Source organism: Phyllostomus discolor, chromosome 5 (genome assembly GCF_004126475.2).
Source record: "Phyllostomus discolor isolate MPI-MPIP mPhyDis1 chromosome 5, mPhyDis1.pri.v3, whole genome shotgun sequence".
NCBI classification, from domain to species: Eukaryota; Metazoa; Chordata; class Mammalia; order Chiroptera; family Phyllostomidae; genus Phyllostomus; species Phyllostomus discolor.
In genome coordinates this window covers 4,019,177-4,040,449 of record NC_040907.2, presented here as the reverse complement: position 1 = coordinate 4,040,449, position 21,273 = coordinate 4,019,177, and the positions used below count along the sequence as shown (strand labels likewise).

Below are 21,273 nucleotides of genomic sequence, written 5' to 3'. Positions count from 1 at the left end.
GCACTTCTCACAGCAGTGGTCTGCTTTGCTTCTGCTGACCAGCTCTGGGGACAGGCTGGGGGACAGGGAGGTAGAGTACTCAGGGAGGGGTTTGGTGAGAAAGGGTCAGAGTGGAGTTTAGGGTTTCTAAGGGAGAGGTGGCGGAACAGCAAAAATGCCATGTTTTAGGACTGGGACCAGGCACAGCTACTCGTCTACAGGCAACACAGGTACCAGGGTGAGGTTTATAAACGCTTTATTCAGTTCATTACAGTGGGCAAGTTCCCAGCTAGGTGCACAGATACAAGCGAGGTATTCCTGGGTTAATGCGGGAGCTGTGGGTTACCTGGGACTGAGCATCAAGGCCAAGGAGAGAGCACCAGAGTTCCAGCGTCACACCCCGCCAGAGACCCCAAGCCAAGGTGGGGCTGCCGCCCCGACACTGACAGCTGCTTTCCCCTCCCAGGGGGGCGTGTTTTCACCATTACGTCGTTTCAGTGCTGACAGGGGAACAGATACCAAAGAATCGGAACCCGTGTCCTGGTGTGCCTCAACCACTGTTGCTTCGTAAGTCACACACTAGCACGTGAAAAACAACTTTAGACTGTTCCAGTACAATGGGCCACGGAGTGGTGAACCTCTGCGTTCCCCCCCCCCCCCCAGTGCCCCCTTGCCCGTGTCGTTCTCACTAATTCCTGCCCTTAGGCCACACAGCCTGACGTCGGAAGTCTCCACAGGAGTCTCTCAGATGGAAACAGCTATTTGCAAAGCAGCGTCTTGTGCAACAGCCCAGTGCGTCGGAGAAGGTCTCCGGTCAGCTGTTTCTGTGGAAAGTCAGCCGCCCCGACCAATGCTAATTGAAAGCATAATTTAGAAGACAGATTTAGGAAGTGGAATACGAATGAAAATAGAAACAAACTCCAAAAAGCTATAGTCCATGAGGACTGGGCCAAGTAATGACCAGTACACAGCTGCCTTGCTCGAAGACTACAAAGTTGTTGCTCACGTAATTCTTAGGAACATGCTGGAGGCCACAGCTGGCGTTTGTCCCGCAATCTGTCTCGAGGCATGAGCCGGGCAGTCTAGCCTGAGCCTTCTCTAAACCCGGGCAAATGCTGCCCAGGGAGAGGAGCTGCACTGCATACGGTGTTTCACAGGCAAGAGAGGCCTGTCAGGATGCAGAAGCTCCACAAATAATGTTGCAACGTTAATTCTCAAGGGCACCTTGAGTTCCACCCGTCGCTTTTCAGATTTAGCTGTCAGGTCAGGAACAGACTTAAGGGCATTTTACTGGGATTTAACTTTTTGGCAAAATAGAAACTTTGGTCATAGCCATAGTCCTATAAAAATGTTTAAAGAGGTTATTTCTGATTAAAATATTTTTAGCAAATGATACAAAACAGTAACAAGGAAGTAAACATCTTTGTATCTAATGTAAGAGCAAAAATTCTTTACCAGCATCTTATTTTAAATACAGCAAAAGAGTCAGTAGTGCTCATATACAGCAGGGGGCGCTCACGGGGAAGCGGGACGGGAGCGGAGTAAGGCACAGCCTGTCACAGTCACAGACTCGAGTCGGACAGTAGTGTTTTCTCTGGAAGGCACAAACTGAAGATCTGATTACCCAAAGGGCTCAAATGTGGTTCTGAGATAAAGTCGTATGACGAGGGCAGCTCACTTAGCAAAAATTCCCCTGGCCGGAATTAATGGCAATTAATCAGACAATGTTACTTCTAGGTTCTAACACTCGGGGGTTTACGGAGTCCTTGTCGTCAGCCCACATGCAAATCTGTAAAGGCACTGTGCAAAACGTGGGCTGGACTCAGTGCACTTCTAGGTGGGAGTTATTTTTTTTTAAAGGCACGTTTTCTAAAAATCAAACTTTACATTAACAGAAAATAAACATTTTAGATATTACAGTACATAAGCCTGATGATAAAGCAGGTTCTAAGTCAAAAGTCCTGAAGAGGTTTCTGGAACAGAAGGCTGGAGCTTCACTGGTTCTTCACGGAGAAACACTCAACACTAATAAGCAGGGAAATGCAAAAAAATCAAGGAAAACAGCAGTTTAGTCTTCAGAGCAAATCCAGAACGAACACTGAATGCTAGTCTAGATGGGAACAGACATGCCACCTGGCCTGTCTCCTCCTGGGGGCTTGTCTCAACTCTGGGGAGCTGGAGGGGATGACCCAGAGACAGGGTCGAAGCGACGCTGCCTGGGCTGAGAGGGCGGTGGGCTGTCCGGTGCTGTGTGCGGCCCCATGGCACTGACCGATGACGGGCGTGTAGTTAGTTATTTATGTAACTATGATCATCATCACGTGCCAGGCACCATCCTAAGCACTTTTTATGTATTCATCAGCTTTGTCCTCATTCCAAACACACGAAGTAGGTCCTCTCATTACCCCGTTGTACAAATGAGGAAACTCGCGTGCAGAGACACAAACGTGCTTCCCAGAGCCACACGGCCGGACGGCAGTGGGGGCAGGGTGGGGCCCAGGCAGTGGGGCCAGGGTGGGGCCCAGGGTGCGCCCCAGGGTGGGGCGCCATGCGTCCAGTCACTAGACTACTCGGGCTCTCCCAGAGGGCAGAGCTGATGAAAATATAATCAGAGAGAAAACTGACAGGTCTATGAAGTGAGTTTTCTCCAATTTCAAAGCATTAATGTTTACATCAAAAACCTCAGGCTTTAATCATACGACAATCATTATTTAAAATATCAACTAAAGGAAAAGAAAATCTTTGTAAACCCATGTAAGTGTCAACAGGTTTCGAGCAGGAGCACTCACCGATGATGATGATGATGATGATGACCACGATGCTAATGCCGATGGCCCACATCTGTAACGAAACACACACATCCACGTCACGTTTCAGAAAGAGATTAACGTGCTCACTCAAGTGTAGCAGCCAGTATCATTCCAGTCAATGAAGGAGAACTTCAGGGGCGCTCTAGTCAGAAATAACCCACAGTTTTTAATGCCCAGCTACAATGTTGTCCACCAGGACCTGAAGGTTCCCTGCGTGCTTTTCACAAGCCGCTCAGACGGGCTGCGGGCCCCAAGCAGGCATGTCTGTGTTCACAAGGTCCCCACACTGGGAGGGATACCAGACACACCCGTGTCGTGTTGGGAGGTGTCACTGCTAAACCAGGATGGGGCAGGACACACGGGGAACCGAGGGCAGAGAGTTTCTCTGCTAGCCGTGTAATGTCTGCTTTGGTCCGGCTCCCGTGGGGCCGTGTCCTGCCCTTCTGGAGAGATCTGGGGCTCTGGAGCGGCTCCTCCCTCGGCTGCTGGAGCCGCGGGCACGACCGCACGCAGACCCACCGCCGATTCCACCCTCTCCCGTTGGTCTGTGTTCAGGGTTCCCCTGGGGTGGACGGCTGGAAGGGGCGTTTGTCTGAGGTTGACTTTGGACCCTCCTGCGTGCTTCGTCAGGTCGGCCACAGCACGTGGAGACCCCACCCCCCCGCCCCCGGTTGTGGGGCGAGCGCAAGGGCGCACGGTCAGTGGTCTGGGTTCAGCGTCAGTCCCGATTTCTACGTGCCGGAAGGCCGACTCGCCTGCAGGGCTCACGCGAGTCCGACCCTGGAGGGCCCCGCCACCCTTGGGGGTGCGCAGGGTGACTCCCTGTGAAGACGGGCTGCGGGCTGGGCGGGCTGGGAGAATTACCTTGCAGTTCTTCCACCAGTATTTCCTCTTCAACTTGGCGGCGCTCGTCTCGAACTGGGAAGCTCCCGCCTGCAGCGCGTCTGCGCGGTCGTCCAGCTCCGAGAGCTTCTGGTCTCTCTCCAGCACCTTGTCCACGTTGACCCTCATGATGTCCACCACCTGAGCGAAGACGGCCACATCAGGTTTCACGCAGAGAAAGGGAGCAACCGAAGGTCGGCACTTCATTATTTAAAGTCCAACTTCCATTAAAAGGGGGGCCGGGCCTCACCATTTTGTGAAATAAACTCAGTAAACGAGGACTAGAAGGGAGCCTCCGTAACACGATAAAGGGCGTTTATTAAAACCCCCCACAACTGACATCCCTCTCCGTGGTCAAAGACAGGAAGCCGAGATCAGGGAACAAGACACGGATGCCCACCGTCATGCTGCTGTTCCACAGTGCGCTGGGCGTCCTGGCCAGAGCAGCTGGGCAGGGAAAAGAAAGAAAAGGTATCCAAAGTAGAGAAAGTAAAATGATCCGTATTTGCAGACACTCCGTGTGTACAAACCCCGAAGAATCCACAATACAAACTTAATAGGGTTAATAAACAAACTCAGTCAAGTTTCAGGGCACAAGATCAGCATCCATACCTACAGTGTTTCCATTTACTGAAATCAAACTGAAATTAATAAGACAATTCCATATACACTAGGGTCCCAGGAACAAATTGAACCGAGGAGGCAAAAGCTTGGACATGGAAAACTATAAAGCACCGCTGACGATGGAACAGAGACGAGAGTCCAGACATCAACCCAAACACCTACGGCCGACTGATTTTCGACGGGGCGCCAAGACCAGCCAATGGGAAAGAAGTTTCTGCAACAAACAGTGCTGGGACAGCGGGGCAGCCGCACGCAGGAGAATGAGCAGGATCAGCACCTCACCCCATATACGAAAATGAACCTCAGTGTAAGAGCTAAAACGATAAACTTCTAAGAGAGGAGTAAATCTTTATAACCTTGGATTTGGCCATGGATTTGAAACCAAAAGTAAAAGCAACAAAAATGTAGACAAATGGGACTTTATAAAAATTAAAACCTTTGCGCATCAAAGGGCATTATCAAGGGTGTGAAAAGACAATTTACAGAACGGAGTATCTGCAAATCATAGATCTGAAAAGGAGTTAATATCCATGATATTTAAAGAACTCCTTTTTATGACACTTTTTTCCTGTGTGAAGACCTTTGTGGAAGGCAAGAGGAACCTCGGCTTCCGGCAGGGGCTTGCTGGACGCTCACAGAAGTGACCCTGCTCACCTGAAGAATTTACACACTCACATTTAACTGGGAAGGCTGCAGGCAATGGAGGGAGGAGCGGGCAGAGAAATGTTGGACGGGGGCGGGGACTGACCGAGGAGAAGATGGCCGCATGCCATCGGCAGTACTGGGTGGCTGAACCAGGGGCCACGGGCCACGGGGTGTCCCTGCAAAGTCTAAATTATCTGCTGTCAGTAGGCAGTCTTCATTTTCACACTGACTGACTCTGGAATCACATTCAAGAACTGAGCCGAATCCAGTGAACTGATACCATGTCAACACCCCCTGCTGGCTTTAGTCCCAGAATCTTCTGGTCCTCCGGCAAACAGACTGGCTTGGTTCAATGGGTGTCTTCTTCGCCTGCTCCAGAATGATCACAAGTGGGTAGCCAGTACCATAAAGTATTTGTGGTCATAAAAAATAAAGAACTCAGTACTAACTCTCAGAATGTGACTATTCTAATATCTCAATAAAGTTTGATTAAAAACCTGCATATGATTATACCAACCAACTTTGTTTTTATTAACATTTTATCATGTGTGCATATTTTATAGGTTATTCTTCGCTAAAATCTGGAGTGATTATATAAAGAACTCTTACTATTCAACAACAAGAGAGAAAGCGCCCCGTTAACAAAGGCACGGTGGCCCTGGCCGGGCCGTCGGGTTGGCTGCAGCACCGTCCCAGCGCGCGAGAAAAGGCTGTAGGCCCGACTCCCGCTCAGGGTGCGCACAGGAGGCAACCAATCAATGTTTCTCTCTCTTTCCCTCTCCCTAAACATCAACGAACATATCCTCAGGTAAGGATTTTTTAAAAAAGGGAAATAGACGTGAATAGCCATTTCTACAAAGAGTGTATACAAATGGCCAACAAGCACAGGAAAAGATATTCAACAGCATCGGTCATTAAGGAAATGCAAATCAAAACAACGAGATGCTATTTTATACTTACTAGGATAGCTATAACCAAAAAATAAAACTAAAAAAGGAAGATGACGAGTGTTGGCGAGGATGTGGAGAAACAGGAACCCGTGGGCGTGGGCACGCCAGTGTGAATGTCAAATGCTGCAGCCGCTGTGGGAACGCCGGCCAGTTCCTCAAAAAGTCAGACAAGTTCTACTCCGAGCTACATGCCCGGCAGAACATGTATGAAAACGTGTGTACACACAGAAACCTGGGTGCAAGTGTTACAGCAGCAGCATTACTGGTAAAGCTAAAAGGTGAAAACAACCGAAAAATCGCCTCATGGACAAACAAGGGGTGCACAGACTTTGGAAGATCACTCGGCCCTAGAAAGAAACGAGCACTGCTATTTGTTACAACCTGGACGGACACTGAAAATATTTTACCAAGTGAAAGCAGGCGGACACGGAAGGCCACATAGTGCACAATCCCTTTTCTATGGCACATCTAGCGAAAGAAAATCCACAGAGACGGAGAGCCAATGAGAAGTCAGCAGGGACTGGGAGGCGGAGGGAACAGGAGTGAGGACTAGACCGCACTGCGTGCTCCGCGGTGCGGAGAGAACTGGGAAACCAGACGGGCCGACGGCTGCATGGCCCTGTGAACACGCCCACGTGCCCCTGGGCGGCACACCTGAACATGGCTCGTCATGTTATGTGAATTTCACCTCGATTAAAACACACACACACACACACACACACACAAAACACAACTCCTTAAAATTGCCTTTGGTGAAGAAAAAAGACTCAATTTGATTTTGTAAGGAAACAAAAATCTCATGCAGGGTGGAATTAGAATGGGCTTTTTAGCATGAAAATATAAAACTTTCAGACATTCATAAATAGCCATCATACCAAAATAGTACCATATGTTTAACCATCCACTGCTAAACATAGCTTAACATCAGCTTTATTTTTGTTTTTTAACTAAATGTACCGGGGCGACCTGGTTAGTAAGATCACACAAGCTGCGGGAGCACATCCCCCTGACGGACGACCTGCATACTGCACCGTGTGCCCGCCGTCCAAAGCCAAATCATTTCCTGGCACCATACGTTGGGCTGGCCAAAAAGTTCACTCAGTTTTCCTGTGCAGTGGCTCCAGGGGTGCTTAGCTGTCTTTAACTTCATTCGAAACTATGTGGTTAGAATGCACTGTGACAGCTGTCACAGCAGCATGCGTTAAAAAAAAAATCAAAATTGGTGAATTTTTGTGCAGCCATTTGAATACAGAAGATGGAAAAATATGCCACATTTTTGGCATATTATTATGCTTTATTATTTCAAGAAAGGTAAAAACACAACTGAAACGCAAGAAAAGATTTGTGCGGTGAGTGGAGAAGGTGCTGTGACTGATCAAATGTGTCAACAGTGGTTTGCCAAGTTTCTTGGTACTATTGATGTTTTGGCCAAATAATTCTCTGCTGTGGAGCTGTCTTAGCATTGGAAGATGTTTAGCGGCAGCCCTGGTCTCTACCACTAGAAGTCAGTAGCAGAAGACAGCCGACATCCTTGAAATCCCCAAATCAATAAAGTTATTGGTGGAAATGAAAAATACGCCTTTTTATGGAAAAAATGGACTTTTTGGCCAACCCAATATTTGGCCCCCAGTTTAACCTAAGTTTAACACTGCTTTTTAAGGCAGCTCCAGGCAGAAATACCAAGACAGCCTTGCTGGCAGTGATGGCTTTCAGGAGCGTGGAAATACTGGTTTGAATTTCTCGCCCACTGTGAGTCTGCACATGTAGGGCAGAGCAAAGACGCCATGAGTGTCCTCGAACTCCCGAACTCCACAGATACAGATCCGCTGGGTTACAGCAATTTGCCAGCATCTGCCCTCCGCACGTCAGCGGGCAGCAGCGGGAGTGCACTCTGCAGAGGCTCGCTCAGGCTGGGCGGCTGGGAAGGCCAGGCCGCCGGCAGGGCACGTGGTGAGGAGTTGGGTCAGAGGACTGGGCTGGGCTTGAACAGTTGATGGACCTAATCCTGAAAACTCTGTTACCCTGTTTTACAAAGTGGCTCTCTTTTTTTCCAATTTTTTTTTTTTTTTTTACTGTGGCAAAATGTACAGGATGAAGTAGTTCTTGAAAGAACGTTCGCGGGGAGGGGTATCTGTGTTTCAGGGGTGCGATGTGGTCACAGAGAGGACAGGACACATGAAATCAGGAGAGTCTGTCTTCTGCTTAGGTGAGGGCTTCCGGGAGAGTGGGGGACAAAATTTTGCTACTTTCTGCTACAGTCAAAATTTACTTCACGTTCACACGTTTATGACACCCTTTTCTAAGCAACTATTTCCACAGTGTTCCCCTGCTGATTTAAAATTCATCTTTTCAACATTCCAGAGCAATACCTCATCCACTTGATTCTGGGTCTGCTGGAGTCTTCGGTTACTGCCAGAGGCGGCGCTCGAGCCGCCGGGCGCGCCTGCCGACCTGAAAGGCACGATCGTTAGTGAATCAGCATCGCAACGACATTTTGGTAAATAAGAAAACGTTGGGTGCTTCAGGACTAAAGCCGGAAAAGAAACCCTTCCTGCAGCAACGAACAGTGGGTCTTGATCACGTTTCTTCTAATTCCTCTGTGATTTCCAACATTCACCCACGTGTTACAAGTGACCGGGGTCTACAGTAAAGATGCAGTAGGGTCTACCCTGTATCACCGATGGACCTGATTCTAAGATAGGCAGACTCTACTTGCCAATTTTGTGTCATGTTAAAAAAGCCACACTCAGAACTCTTCTGATCTTTTCACCGCCCGCGGCAAGAGCTGTTTTCCTAGTTATGCACAGTTACACAATGCCCTTTTCCAGTGTGGGGGAATGCAGTCATTCACAGGGGCAAGGAGCAACGCTCCCTCTCTTAAAAGGTTACTCATCTTTTTTAAAATTTATTTATTTTTAGAGAGAAGGGACGGGAGGGAGGGAGAGAAACATCAGTGTGTGGTTGTCTCTTGCATGTCCCCACACTGGGGACCTGGCCTGCAACCCAGTCATGTGCCCTGACTGGGAACCGAACCCGTGACCCTTTGGTTAGCAGGCTGGCACTCAGTCCACTGAGCTACCAGCCAGAGCAACATTACTCATCTTTAAAAACCTCATCAAATGCTTTATTTCTCCCCAGGCAGATCTTCCTCGACTGCTCCGGGTTTGAAATCCTTATTGTTTCCACTACTTCCTTGGCAATGCTTTGGCTACTTAAATGCATGTGTGTACGCATGCTCCTGCCTTCCCTAATAGATCACAGGCTGCCGTGTCCCAGAGGTCTGCCCCACACCGAGCCAGCGCCTAGCACGTGTCTTGCACACAACGGCCCCTGATGCACTGACTCAACAGGCAGTATTCTACCATCTCGGCGCCAAAGTCTGACAGATTTCGTGTACTGGGGGGCCTTTTCTCATTCAGTCCTCGAAACTGTCGGAGGGGCACACTGCTATTACGCCCATCTGATAGATGACTATAGATGAGTAAGGTGAGGCGAGGAAGCCACCGCCGCCGCGGGCTGCTGGGTTCAGACCCGCCGCTGTGTAACTCCCCGGACCTGGATCTTACCACTGGGGCCCACTGGCCCAGCGGCCTCCGTGCTAGCGCCCCGGAGTGGTGTTTCTCAGGAAACCCCCGGGGAAAGAACGCATGCTTTTCTCCTCTGTAGGCGCGCCGCGAACAGGCCGGAGAGGGGACAGAGTTCTTGCGACTCTTGACAGCATTTTCTGAGCATTACCGCAGGAAGTCCCCGTTTGCAAGGGCGTCTCTGTCCCATAGCCCACTCCACTCTGACCGTGGGTGCCTCGAGACAGGGCCGAGATTCTTCCCCGTGCAACTTCCGGAGCCCAGCCCAGCCTAGCCAGCACCAGGAAGAGCGCCCCAAGAGCGCCCCAACTCTCAGGGACCCTGGGGGTGGGGACGGGGAGGAGTGACGGCGAAGGGGCGGGCACGGAGACGGGACGGTGGCGGGGCGGGGCCGCTCCTTAATCGGAAAGCCCCGGCCGCCCAGCCTCGGCTCCTTCCGGGTCCGCCCGCGGCCGCGGGCCCTCCGGGGCAGTCGGCAGGGCGGCGGGGAGGCTCCGCCCGCCTGCAGCCCGCACTTCCCGGGGCCGCCGCCCGCCCGCAGGCCCGGGAGCCCCGCGCAGGCCCGCGCGGCCTCGGCCCGCGTCAGAGCGGCGGCCAGCGGAAACCGGGCCCGGCGGGGCTCCCGGCAGCGTACCGCCCGCCCCCCGGGCCCGAGGGCGCCCAGCTCCGCCTCGCGTCACTCACATTTTGGCGACCTCGGCGGTGGGCGAGTGTCGGCGAAGCGGCGGAACGAATCCGGAGGCCGGGGATCTGGGTGGGGCAGCGGCGGCGGCGGCGGCGCGGGGCGGATGACGCCACGGGGCGGGGCCTGTGGGCGGGGCCTGGAGGGGGGCGTGAGGAGGTGGGCGGGGCCGTGTGCGTGCGCTGGGGCGGCTGATCTACGGGGCGGGCGGGAGGGGGGCTGCGTCTGCGCCGCGGGCGGGGCGGTGGCGTGCGCTCCGTCTCTCCGCAGCAGCGGGTGCTGAGGCTGGGCCGGCGGCGCTCGCGCGCTGCAAAGGGGCTGTGCAGGTAAACGGGGATGGGCCGCATCTCTGGCGGCGACAACACTGGAGACAGCCTGTGTGTTCCTGCGCAATTCCGCACAGCAACCTAGTGGCCCCGCAGACACCCCGTTTTCGCAAGCAGCCTGTTGAAATAGGAAGTCCATTGGGTGTACTCGTCACACATATTGATTGGATTAGCTTCGCTCTCTTCGTAGTCGTGACAAATATTTGTCATTGCACAGGCCATGTTATAATCTACGCGAGCCTTGCCAGCAGGCACTAGTTTCTCCACTGCCGTATTCCTGGGCCCTGGCACAGAGCAGGTCCTCCACTTTCGCTCTCATGGAGGCGGAGGCACGTATCTGAATGCAGAAGGTTACTTTGCACTGTCTTCCAGTTGTAACCGAAAGTATTCCTGCCAACAGACAACTCCTGTGTTTTAAAAAAAACCGAGCAGGGTGGAAGATGGAAATGAAAAAAAACAAACAAAAAAAACCCCTGAGCACTAATGGGTCGATTGGCAAATTAGACAAGAAAAGGAAATAAACACGAACTTCTCTTTCCCAACTCTTCATGGAGTAATTTGGAAAGGGAACTGTTAGTGCACATGAGAGTGAACCGCAAGACAGGGTCACGGAGGAGATGGGATTTGAGTAGGTAAGCAACCAAAAGGAGAATGTTCCAGGTGGGGGGCTGAACAAACGTCATGAGCAAAGATACCAGCGGAAACGCGTGTGGTTTGCACAAACCAGCCCGAGGGCACAGGTGAAGCTGGAATAGAGGGTGAGGACAAACGTAAGAGGAAAATGTCATTTACATGCGGCGGGCTGAAGAAGCCACGCGGCCCCGTGGAGGTGGGGGATCATGCGGACTGTGTCTGGCAGTGTCCTTGCGACAGGGTGGGCGGAGGAGGGACCCCAGGGCGCCAGGCTCTGCCGTAAGAGGGATGAAACGATGACGCGTGCTCAGAAAAGGAGACTGACAGTAGTCAGCGGGCAGGTGCCTTTTAACGACCTTCGGAGGGTTTTCACTGGAGAGGTGACTTGAGACTGGTGTCTGGCTTTTCAGGTAACTGCGCGGAGACGAATGATTGACAGGCGGAGCGGTGCCGAGAGGAGCGCTGAAAAGCGAGTGTCCCAGGAGCAGTGGCCCCACTAAGGATTTTTCTCCTTCACGGGACATGCCCCAAACCACGAAACATTCAATGTCAAAACACCGGCTCTGATGTAAGGAAATATTTGATATGATTTCATATGGTTTGAAACGTGCCCATCACCTTGGAGTGTAGTTAGTTATCAGGTCGAGTTAAAGCACACCACACATAATATGGGGAAATTTTCTTCATTTTTAATTACAGCAGAAAGAATATAAAGCATTCAGAAAACATTTTCCATATTTTAAGGGCAATTCAAAACATTTTGCATGGTTTCCAGCAGCTGAGTTCTTCAACAGATCCATTGAGTCAACGATGCTTTACATGCACAATTACAAAAATAAAACTTACAAAAAAAGAAGACATCTAGACTATTTTACATGCAAGTCTCAGGGACCCCCCGTTGGGCGCCAACTGCTGTGTGGGACTGCCAGAAGCGACCGTGCAGCCAGAGGGGTTCGCGTTGGTGTCTTTGTTTCGTTCACACAGTACAGCTGATTTCAAATGGGTAACAAGAACAGCAATTAAATCTTCAGGAGACAGAATAAGATTAGCTATTAATTTTTATAATGAAATCCTACTCCTGGCACTTGGGAATTCAGATTATCCAAGAAAGCTGCGCTTATCTATCATCTTATATTCAAAATTAAGATTCACAACCGAGAAAAAGCGGTCAGAAATGCTTCGTTTCAGTGGAAGTGTTTGTACCTCACTTAGGATTCACAGTCGTACTGCGACTTCCTATCCCCTCCACGAGAACCCTCCTAAGTCTATGTGAGTCTTTATCTTCTGGAATTTTCTAACTTACTCGGCTAACGATGTAGCATGTGAAACGTTTAAAAAAAATAAAATAAATGCGAGGGTTAACGCAAAACCCACTGAGGTCATTACTCTTGTCGAAAGATCAGTTAGTTGCTTGTACCGTAATAAATGGAATGAACATCTCTCACTTCAGTGCTAACACAGGATATTCTGAGAGAGCTGGCTTTCACGTTCTATTCCGCTGACGAATGCAACTGTGTCGGAAAGTTACTCAGTGTCCTCCTATAGGTCAAATTGTGGAAAACATAGGTGTCCGGGGGACTGCGACAGCTGTAAACACAACCCGCACATTGAAATGACAAAGCTGAGACAGCTCGGTTTACGAATGTACAGATGGCTCCTCGCTGTGGGGCTGTCACTGTTGTCCGAAGCTGATCCCCAAGCAGTGAGACGTATACTGTACAGTAATTTGAGGTTGGCAGTGAAAGGAAGGAATTAAAAAACAAGTACAATTATAGAAAAGGCACCAAGAGCACTGACCCCAGTTTTTACCACGATCTCTTTGTAGCTACCTTCCTTCTCGAGACACCAGTTTAAAAGCTTATTTGTGAATATTTTCAGGCTTCACAACAAGCCTGGAGTTTAAACTTACAGTTGGCAGCCAGAACCAAGAAAAAAAAAAACTATAACTTCAGCTTTACACCAACTGGTCCTGAAACTTAACCTGGGGGCTTTAAACTGGCATCAGCAAACGCGAGCGTGATTCTCTCAATTGAACGTTAGTAGTTTGATTTTTAACAGCATCGGATTCTTTGGCTCCTCATTGTGTGAAATAGTAATACACCATGGCATCCTACAAGACCAGTTTGCATCTTCTTCGCTTTTAGCTATTTTTGTGCAATTTTAATTACATTTTCTGATTTCCAACAGGAGATATGAAATGTGAGACATTCTATGCCTTTCATACTATTTCCTTTTGTCAGGTTTTGATCATTCTAAGTGTTCTTTGTTGGAGCGAGTGGATGGTGTTAAGCCGGTATACTGATTTATCTTATGATTATCTGTTTAGCAAAAGTAACTTAATTTTCTTAAGCCATATTAGCATTCACATTACTTGGCACCATTGGCAAAAAAAATTTTAAATAAAATAAAATAAACTCCTGGTAGCCAAAATTAAATGTAAACATATCCTTTTTTTAAGTAATTGTCTACTCTGCCTTTTTTCCTAAGTCTAAATACAGTAGCTCTTTTTTTTAAATTTTTTTTGCAGTTTAGTCATGCTTTAGCAAAATGTTCTTCTAAAGAACATTTAAAATAAAGTACTCTTATAGTGAAATAAAGTTTTTTGTTTTCATTTTACAGACCATAGCCACTAATGCTTTGCTTTTGTTCGTTTCTTTTTTCTTGATTTCATGCACATATCTCTTTTGGTTTTACTATATACAATATATACAACAATACATCCACATTTTTCTTGCTCATTCAGACAAAACTATACAAATAATTTTATCTTGCCATGTTATTGACTTTTGTGAATAAAATATTTAGCAATTAATATAATCCCTTTCAATATTTCTCACTTTCCATTCTACCTTCTATATATACACACTGCTCCGTTTAGATGAGATATAGCCAAAATATGGAATTTACTGGCCAGAACGCAGCACCACACTGGTCTTTTAGGTGGCAAATGTCCAGGCAAGGTTTATGATTTCCTTAGAATGACTAGAGTTTCCAAGGTTGCTTAAAAAGCTACGTGCTTTACCGATTCTCTAAATAATTCTCATTGCACATGAAAGTAAGGCAAAAAAATTAAAGTGCTGAACATGAGAAAAGGGACACGATGGTTACTTGCAGGTTCCGGGGAGCAGCGGGGGCGAGGAGACGCACTGGCACTCTGGGAGCCGTCGCCCGTCCTCCCCCACGCGGCGGCTCCCCCCGCCCGCCACTCACCCGCCCCTCCGCGACTTTCCACGAGACGGGAAAACCTGCAGATTTTTAAAAGTTGCATTAAGTGTGCTGTAGAGGTTTAAACGAACAAAATAAATTAAACACAGTGAAGGAACTGAGAACACACGGACCCAGTCAAGATCCGGTACGACCGAAGCCCTCCACTGACAACGAGTCCCCGACATGCAGCTTCTCGGACGTGACTGGCAGGTGCGGGAACAGCGTTCCTCTGGTTGCGAGTGCATCCCCACCTTTCCTTGGCTATATTTTTGGTATAAATATTTGTACAGTTCCACACGATGTTTGGTACAGCCCTATGTGAGAAGGAAAACAGCTTTCTTCCCAGGAAAGGAAGCCCTCTCCGGACTCCTCGTGGCGTCTTGTTTTCCCCGTGATCCAACAGAAGATTGAGTTCCAAGGTGTCTTGCTGATCAAATTAAAAGTTGTCCATGAAAGTGCAAATGCAATGACCAAAACATTCCCGTTAAAATCCTGCAGCGGATCTCCCCGAACTGCAGAGGGATGGGTGTGTGTGTGTTGTGTTGTGTGTGTGTTGGCATGTCTCTGCTAAAAACAGAAATGAAAACAGTCTGAGAATCAATGTCACATTGCTAAGGGGTTGCTGCTGTATGTCTTCAAGTTCCTTGGCCTTTTTCAATTCTTTCACTCTGGAAGAGAAACAAAACAAAAGCACCAGGTGATGACTACGTAGGAAACTGGGGACCAATCCAGGACAGGGCATTGCCACTCCCTCCAAAGTAAAAAAAAAAAAAAAAAAAGAAAGAAGGAAGAAGGAAAGAAAGAAAGAAAGAGACAAAGACCACTTGAGGATTGGGGGCGAGAGAAATCCCGCTCGGCTGGTGGGGGGACTCCTCCGAGGAGGAAAAGTGGCGGCCCTTCCTGAAACCCGCACTCCGCCGTCACTTGCTCTGAACACGAAGCCGGACCGAATGCCCTACATCGGGAGTGACAGCCACAGGCTCGTCTCAGACAATGGGAACCGGTTCAATAGCTGTCTTTGTAGCCTGCTGGCTCACCCTCAGCGCCCCTACAATCCACGTGATGCGAGTGAGGGGAACTGCGCACGCGTTTCCTTAGTTTCTGGTTCACCTAGGAAACGACCCTGCTGCTGTGCTCCCAGACTGGCGACTGTCCCACGTCCTGACCCTGACCTTAATGCCTGCGAACCTCTGCGGCTCCACTCCCGTGATTTTCCTGTTGCCGGCTTTCGTCCTGTTCCGCGTTGCCGTGTTAAACCTCCCTCAGCGCTGCCAGAGGGGCAGCCGCAGGGCTCGATGCCTATGAGGGGCTTACAGTCATCCAAACCCGGTGCAGCAGCCAAAATTTAGATGAAACCGTTTAAATGGTCATAGAAAGTCCATAGCAGCAAATTATTCAGCGATCACTTCCGGGCCTTTATTTTCTAATATAAAAAACTGCCTTGGCGTTTTAATATGGCCCTCCTGATGGAGATGGGGTACAAGGAGGAGGCCTGTAGCTATCAAAAGGGTTCCCTTTCCTGACCAATAACTCAGACCTGGCCTTAACCTCAGAACGATCAAGTGCAAGCGTGGCTCTGGGGTCCGGCTTCTGAAGTCCGAGTGCGCGGCGCACAGCACGCATCACGGACAGTGTGCAGCACCGCCTGCCACGTGGCGACACTGCTCTCCCAGACGTGGGTGCGGAGGGCGGCTGCAGCCAAAGAGAAGTGGCCGTTTCTCGGGACACGTGGCTTCTACTTGAGCTAGCTGACAAGGAGTCGGACTTGTTTTCTAACACAAAAGGCAGAGAGGTAGCCATCCTAGGACAGAGGCTACCCCGGAGACAACAGGGCCAGCCCTCCACGAGCGAGGCCTATCCGTCCCCCTGCAGCGACGCGGGCACATCGAAACTGTATCCAAAACGCGCTGGTTTACTCTCTTGATCAAGTCAAGCGGAAGAACCATTCGGAGGAGCCGGGAGTGCGTCACCGCGACGTCGCACGGGCCGGGGTTCACGGGAGGGCGGGGGCGCTGCAGCGGCGGCTCACGAAGCCCGGAAGTTGCAGTGGACACGCCGACGCGGGACCGCCCCTCAGCGTGCGGCCGAGCTGGCCGGTCCTCTTCCAAGGGCAGGTGCCTCCTCACCCGGGGGAAAAGCTCCATCGTCGTATAATCAGTAACGTCACAGAGAATTCTGATGTTTGAAAGTTTGCTTGGTCTGTCTGATTTACTTTCTAAATCGGGCAAGCCCAGAATGATCCGACTGCCTTCAGAACGGCTGCATCCTCCTTTTGTAACAGGCACGTTAGCACACACTGCTGCCTCCATACCTGGATCCAGGTATCACCAGTTGAAATTTCATAATTAAATATACCGTTGATTATTAAATTTTTTGGCTAATTTGGATATTACCATACAGAGCTGTGCACCATTATAGGTCCCCGGATTTTGGACGTGCAGGACTTGACAAATAATGGCTTTTTAAAAACTGAATTTGAGAGAGAGAGAGAGAAGGGGGAGAGAGGGGAAAAAGAGAGGGGGAGAGAGGGAGAGAGACATCGATTTGTTTGTTTCACTTATTTTACCGCATTCATCGGTTTGATCCTTGTATGTGCCGTGACCGGGATTGAACCCGCACCTTGGCGTATCAACGACGCTCTAACCAGCTGAGCTACCCGGCCAGGGCTAAATGGCGTTTTAAAAATTGAAACATGCTGTATTCTGTGTTCAATTTTTAAACATGCAATATCTAAACTAGCACTCCTGGCTGGAGAAATGCAAAGGCATGCAGTGATGCCACGTGTCCTCGGGCATGCAATGTGTCTGCGCCGCGCAGACCCGGCTGCGGACTCAGGGCAGATGTGCATGCTGCTGCCAAGACTCCGTCTCAGCTCGCTCCACTACCCGCTCAGCCACAAGTGGGCGGCAGCGACTCCGTCACCGCCGAGACTTTCGGCATCGGAACTCTTAACCCGGAATCTGATCGCGCACACGCAAAGAGCGGTTCGAGGTTTTTCTACGGTGAAACAGGAATGCTTTAGAAGTGTTAAGTTCATCCCTGAGGTGAAACAGAAGGGAGGAAAGGATAACCGGAAATGTTTTATACCGTTTCACACTCAAGAATCTGCCATCAGCTGGTTGTGATGGGTGTAACTGAAACATTTTTTCTTCGGGTTAAAACGGTCACGCTTGTTTTTGTGGTTTCCTTCTGAGCTAATTAAAAAGTCCCCCAAGTTTCCCCAGGGTCTGCGAGTCACCAAGTAAACACTCCGCGACAGAACGGGGCAGCGCACACACGGAGTTCGGGGAAGGTGCGCATCCGCGCACGCGGGGCAACTGTCCACGTGGCGCCGCACTTTCAGCTACGTCTTCAGGTCTAGATTTAACTCCTGAGCCAAAGGGGGACTTGACCCTGGCATTATGGCTGAGCTCGAAATGACTGAAACGGCCCACTTTTTTACCAGAGAGTCACTAAAGGGGGGCTGGGGAGGGAAGAGACCCCTTCCATTCCAACAGCCTACAGGTCCTTAGCGTTTGCTCCCTCCTGTCCTCACGACACCCCCGTGAGGCCTGATGCGATGCCCGAGGTGCGCGCGTGCAGAGCCTGGCACGGTAGGCGGGGCAGCCTGCCCCGGGTCACGTGGCCAGCAAGCGGCAGCGCTCGGACTTGAAGCCCCCGCTGCCTCTGATATCTCACGGTAACAAAATTTTTTTCAAGTTCTTATATTTTTTTCCCCAAAAGATTAGATGGAAACCATGCATTTGGAAAATGTCCGTGGCCTGAGGGAAGTTTGCTGTGAAATGGACAATTATACTGTCACCATTGATAACCCTGTTTTTATGACAATGTTTTAGAGAAAAAATGCCTGCCCATGAAATGTACTTCCCTATTTTCAACACGGATTTGAGATGTGAAAACGGTGGGTCTGAGAATCGAGGAAATGAAAGCTCTTAAACCTCATTCTCCAGTTTGCAACTCGTAGACCACGGCGGCGAGGACTTGCCCCGGAGAGTTCGGAGGAAACCAGAGCCTTTCACAGGCGGGGGACCGGGGCCACAGGTGGAGTTAACGGGCCGCCAGGGCAGGGGATTAGGGCAAGGCAGGGCGTCTGGTGTTTCGTTTCATTTGGTTTTAAATCAAATGTCCATCCAATAAAAAAACATGGTTGAATGTTACATGGCCTCCCAAAAACCAGAAAACAGTAATTTCTATTACTGAAGTGTTTAAAACAACATCTGAACCTAGAATTTTCACTAACAAATTCTAAGAAGCAGGTTTTTCAGATCAGAGTGTTCCTGGTGGTTAGAGAACTTGGTTGTTGCTTTGTCTTGGTCAAGACACGAACGGTCACGAAAGCGCACACGTTAACTGCAAGCGTGTCCACCGAGACAAGGACACGCAGCAGCAGGTGAGCCGTCACCGCCCCTGGGGACCCTCCTCACTTGTCCGTGTTTCCAGGGTGCACTGTCATGAGTACGAGCTCCATCCGTAATGGTCGTCTGTGCTCGTCATTCTTGGAGAAAACAAGTTTATGAGATGTTTTCTAGCGACCTGTTACCACTACTATGTCTAACAAATGCTGTATTCACATGACATAAAAAAAAAGTTGAAAAAGTCAGCGGAGGAAGAAAAACTGTTTCATAAACCAAAGTCAACCAATTGGACTGGTTTCACTAATATTATCTGTGTCGTCAGCACATGTTTTCAGTATGGGAAGCCGGTAAATACAGACCCGAGTTTTGAAAACTGGAATTATTCTTGAAAATCCAGTACGTATGGCCACTATTTCTACACACCTTCAAACACAGATGTTCAATAAACTTTCATTGGTTAGGCAGCACAAACTCAGCTTAGGGTTACTGAGGTTTGGTCGTCAAGGAGTTAGAACAGTTAAACTCACTGGGCGCCAAGAAGGAACGGAACCTGACAATGTCCGGGTGACCCGAAACCATGTCCTGTAAGAACTGCACTCGCTCCTGGACCTCACCGCATGGCAGGCAGCCGAGCGCTCTTCCTGCGACTGTGAGGACAGTCAGCACAGGACGGAATCCGGGGCCGCTGGAGGCACCCGGCCGTGAGGGCGGAGCACGGCTGCCACCAAGGACCCCATTTCCGAACCTCTTATCGGGGACCTGGGAAACAGCACTCCCACGAGCATCTTGGAATTCAGGGAGTTAGGACAGTGGGACTTCGACCTCTGACCATTCAACTATTAAAATTAAAGACAATCCCAGGATTTCCCCAAGCGTTTGAGGCTGAAGATACCTTTTGGGATACTGTTACAAGTCTCAACCAAAAAAGAAAAGAGAAAGAAAAGGGAAAAGAAAAGTTGCATCATAATGTACTGAAGTGATGTAGAAGCAACAGCACTGAAAGCCAGCAGAAGCCCACGGGGTTACTTCCGTCAGGCGTCCGGTGATAACTCGTGAATCAATGAACCAGGCCTGCTTCGGACACTTGTAGCGAGCAATGGCTCATGGGTAAAGCGTAGGCGAAGCTGCTTCATTGCATCTACTCAGTAACGCTCAGCCAGAGAAATGTGTCATGGGGCAGTGGATGCCAGCAGGTAGATTCTCGCAATGCTGGACGTCAGAAAGATACAGGGCAGCCCGATGCGGCTTTCGGGTGAGTTACCTGTTGCTCTGAGAGTTGCAATAGCTTGTGGGGGACTTAGGAAAAGAGAGGTCTTGCCATTTTCCAGAAATCTCATTTGGATTGCAAAACAAAAAAGACAGAGAGGCCCAATAAGAATGACACAGAGCATGTTGTCTGCAATTGAACACACACCACTGTGTTCCAAAAATGTTCATTTCCTAAAAGAGGCAAGTGAGACAAAATTACTGGAGGTTTCAGTTACATCCGCGTCGACACATCCCACATCCCATCTCTCACTCCTCCCTGAACACATCGGGGCACTCGGAAACTGTCCCTCTGGTCAGTGGGACTCAAGACCTGAGGCATCACAGCTGCCGACCTAGAGCGCTGCTTACTGCTCACGTTAAACAGGATGCCCTCAGGGCGTTGCTGGGGAACTGTCCTGCGGGCGAAAGCACCAGTGACAATGCAGACGGAGAGCCGAGCCTGGTGACAGCCCACCGGAGACAGCTCCTGGGGCCGCGTGCGGTGCTGCGCCCTGAAACCACTACTTACCGAGACAAGTGGCGGCAGCTGGCAAGGCTACATGTTTGGAAACCAGAGGTCAGATAGAGAGAAAATCTTTGGTTTCAAAATTTGTGCCCCGGAAGTGTTACCTTTTCTTCCTCCAATTCCAGCTCCCTTACTCCACTAGGATCGCCTCACCCACCCTGATTGAACTGGGTAACCAAGCCAGCAGAGTACAAGAAAGGGGGGGGGGTCAAGAGCCAGAACCCCCCACCGTCTGCAGTGATGCCTGCCGCGGCGCCTCGGCCACAGAGCGTCCCCACGGAAGTGCTGCCCCGTGTGGGGAAAGAGGACTGTGCACACGGGTTGCTTTCCAGCGAGGGGTCTCCCCGAAGTGCGGGGACGCTTTCTAACCCCTGCCCCACACAGACAAGAACGTCCTCAGGAGAGGAGGGGAGGCCACTTCCGACTAGAGAGAGAGGCACTGTCCTTCCTCGTGTCTGTGCCTGGAGGGCAGACCGCTGTGTGACCCCGTGAGTCACGGTGTCCGTGCACGGGCGGTGTCTGGTGGTCTGCTACAAAGCGGGACAACCCCGTCCCACCCCCCGTCACGCGCACTGACAACCCAGCTGCGAGGGAGCGTTTCAGCAGGCACGCGTGGGAAGCGTCTTCACCCTTAGAAGCCCTTCAGTCGTTGGCCTGAAGTAGGATAACACCTGGATTAACCACGAAGGCAGTTAACGCGGTTGACTCCAATCTCTGTGTGTAGCAGGTTTTCCCTCACACGGACAGCCAGTGCGTCCAGGGCACGCACCCACCCCCCGCCCCGGGGCGGTGTCAAGGACGGAAGATCGGGTCAGGTGCTGG

General features: G+C 50.2%; 2 protein-coding genes across 2 annotated transcripts in view; both read right to left on the bottom strand.

The window, feature by feature from the left end:
* Positions 1-218: 218 nt before the first annotated feature.
* On the bottom strand, positions 219-10,267 carry VAMP3 (vesicle associated membrane protein 3). Its single transcript, XM_028512865.2, has 5 exons — positions 10,159-10,267; positions 8,260-8,341; positions 3,654-3,812; positions 2,769-2,820; positions 219-2,004 (listed from the first exon to the last, which is right to left on the bottom strand). Coding segments are annotated over exons 1-5 (315 nt in total). The 5' UTR covers positions 10,161-10,267; the 3' UTR covers positions 219-1,984.
* Positions 10,268-11,784: 1,517 nt separating this feature from the next.
* The window catches only part of CAMTA1 (calmodulin binding transcription activator 1), a 735,454-nt gene continuing 725,965 nt past the window's right edge, over positions 11,785-21,273 (bottom strand). Inside the window, 1 exon segment of the mRNA XM_036025251.1 lies at positions 11,785-14,990. Coding sequence (XP_035881144.1) covers positions 14,807-14,990 — 184 coding nt within the window. The 3' untranslated portion in view covers positions 11,785-14,806.

Coding starts and splice junctions, on each gene's coding strand:
- VAMP3 (XM_028512865.2), bottom strand. Junction 2,821..3,653: donor ACTGGTGGAAGAACTGCAAG/GTAATTCTCCCA, acceptor GTTTCGTTACAG/ATGTGGGCCATCGGCATTAG. Junction 2,005..2,768: donor CATCATCATCATCATCATCG/GTGAGTGCTCCT, acceptor CCTGCTTATTAG/TGTTGAGTGTTTCTCCGTGA.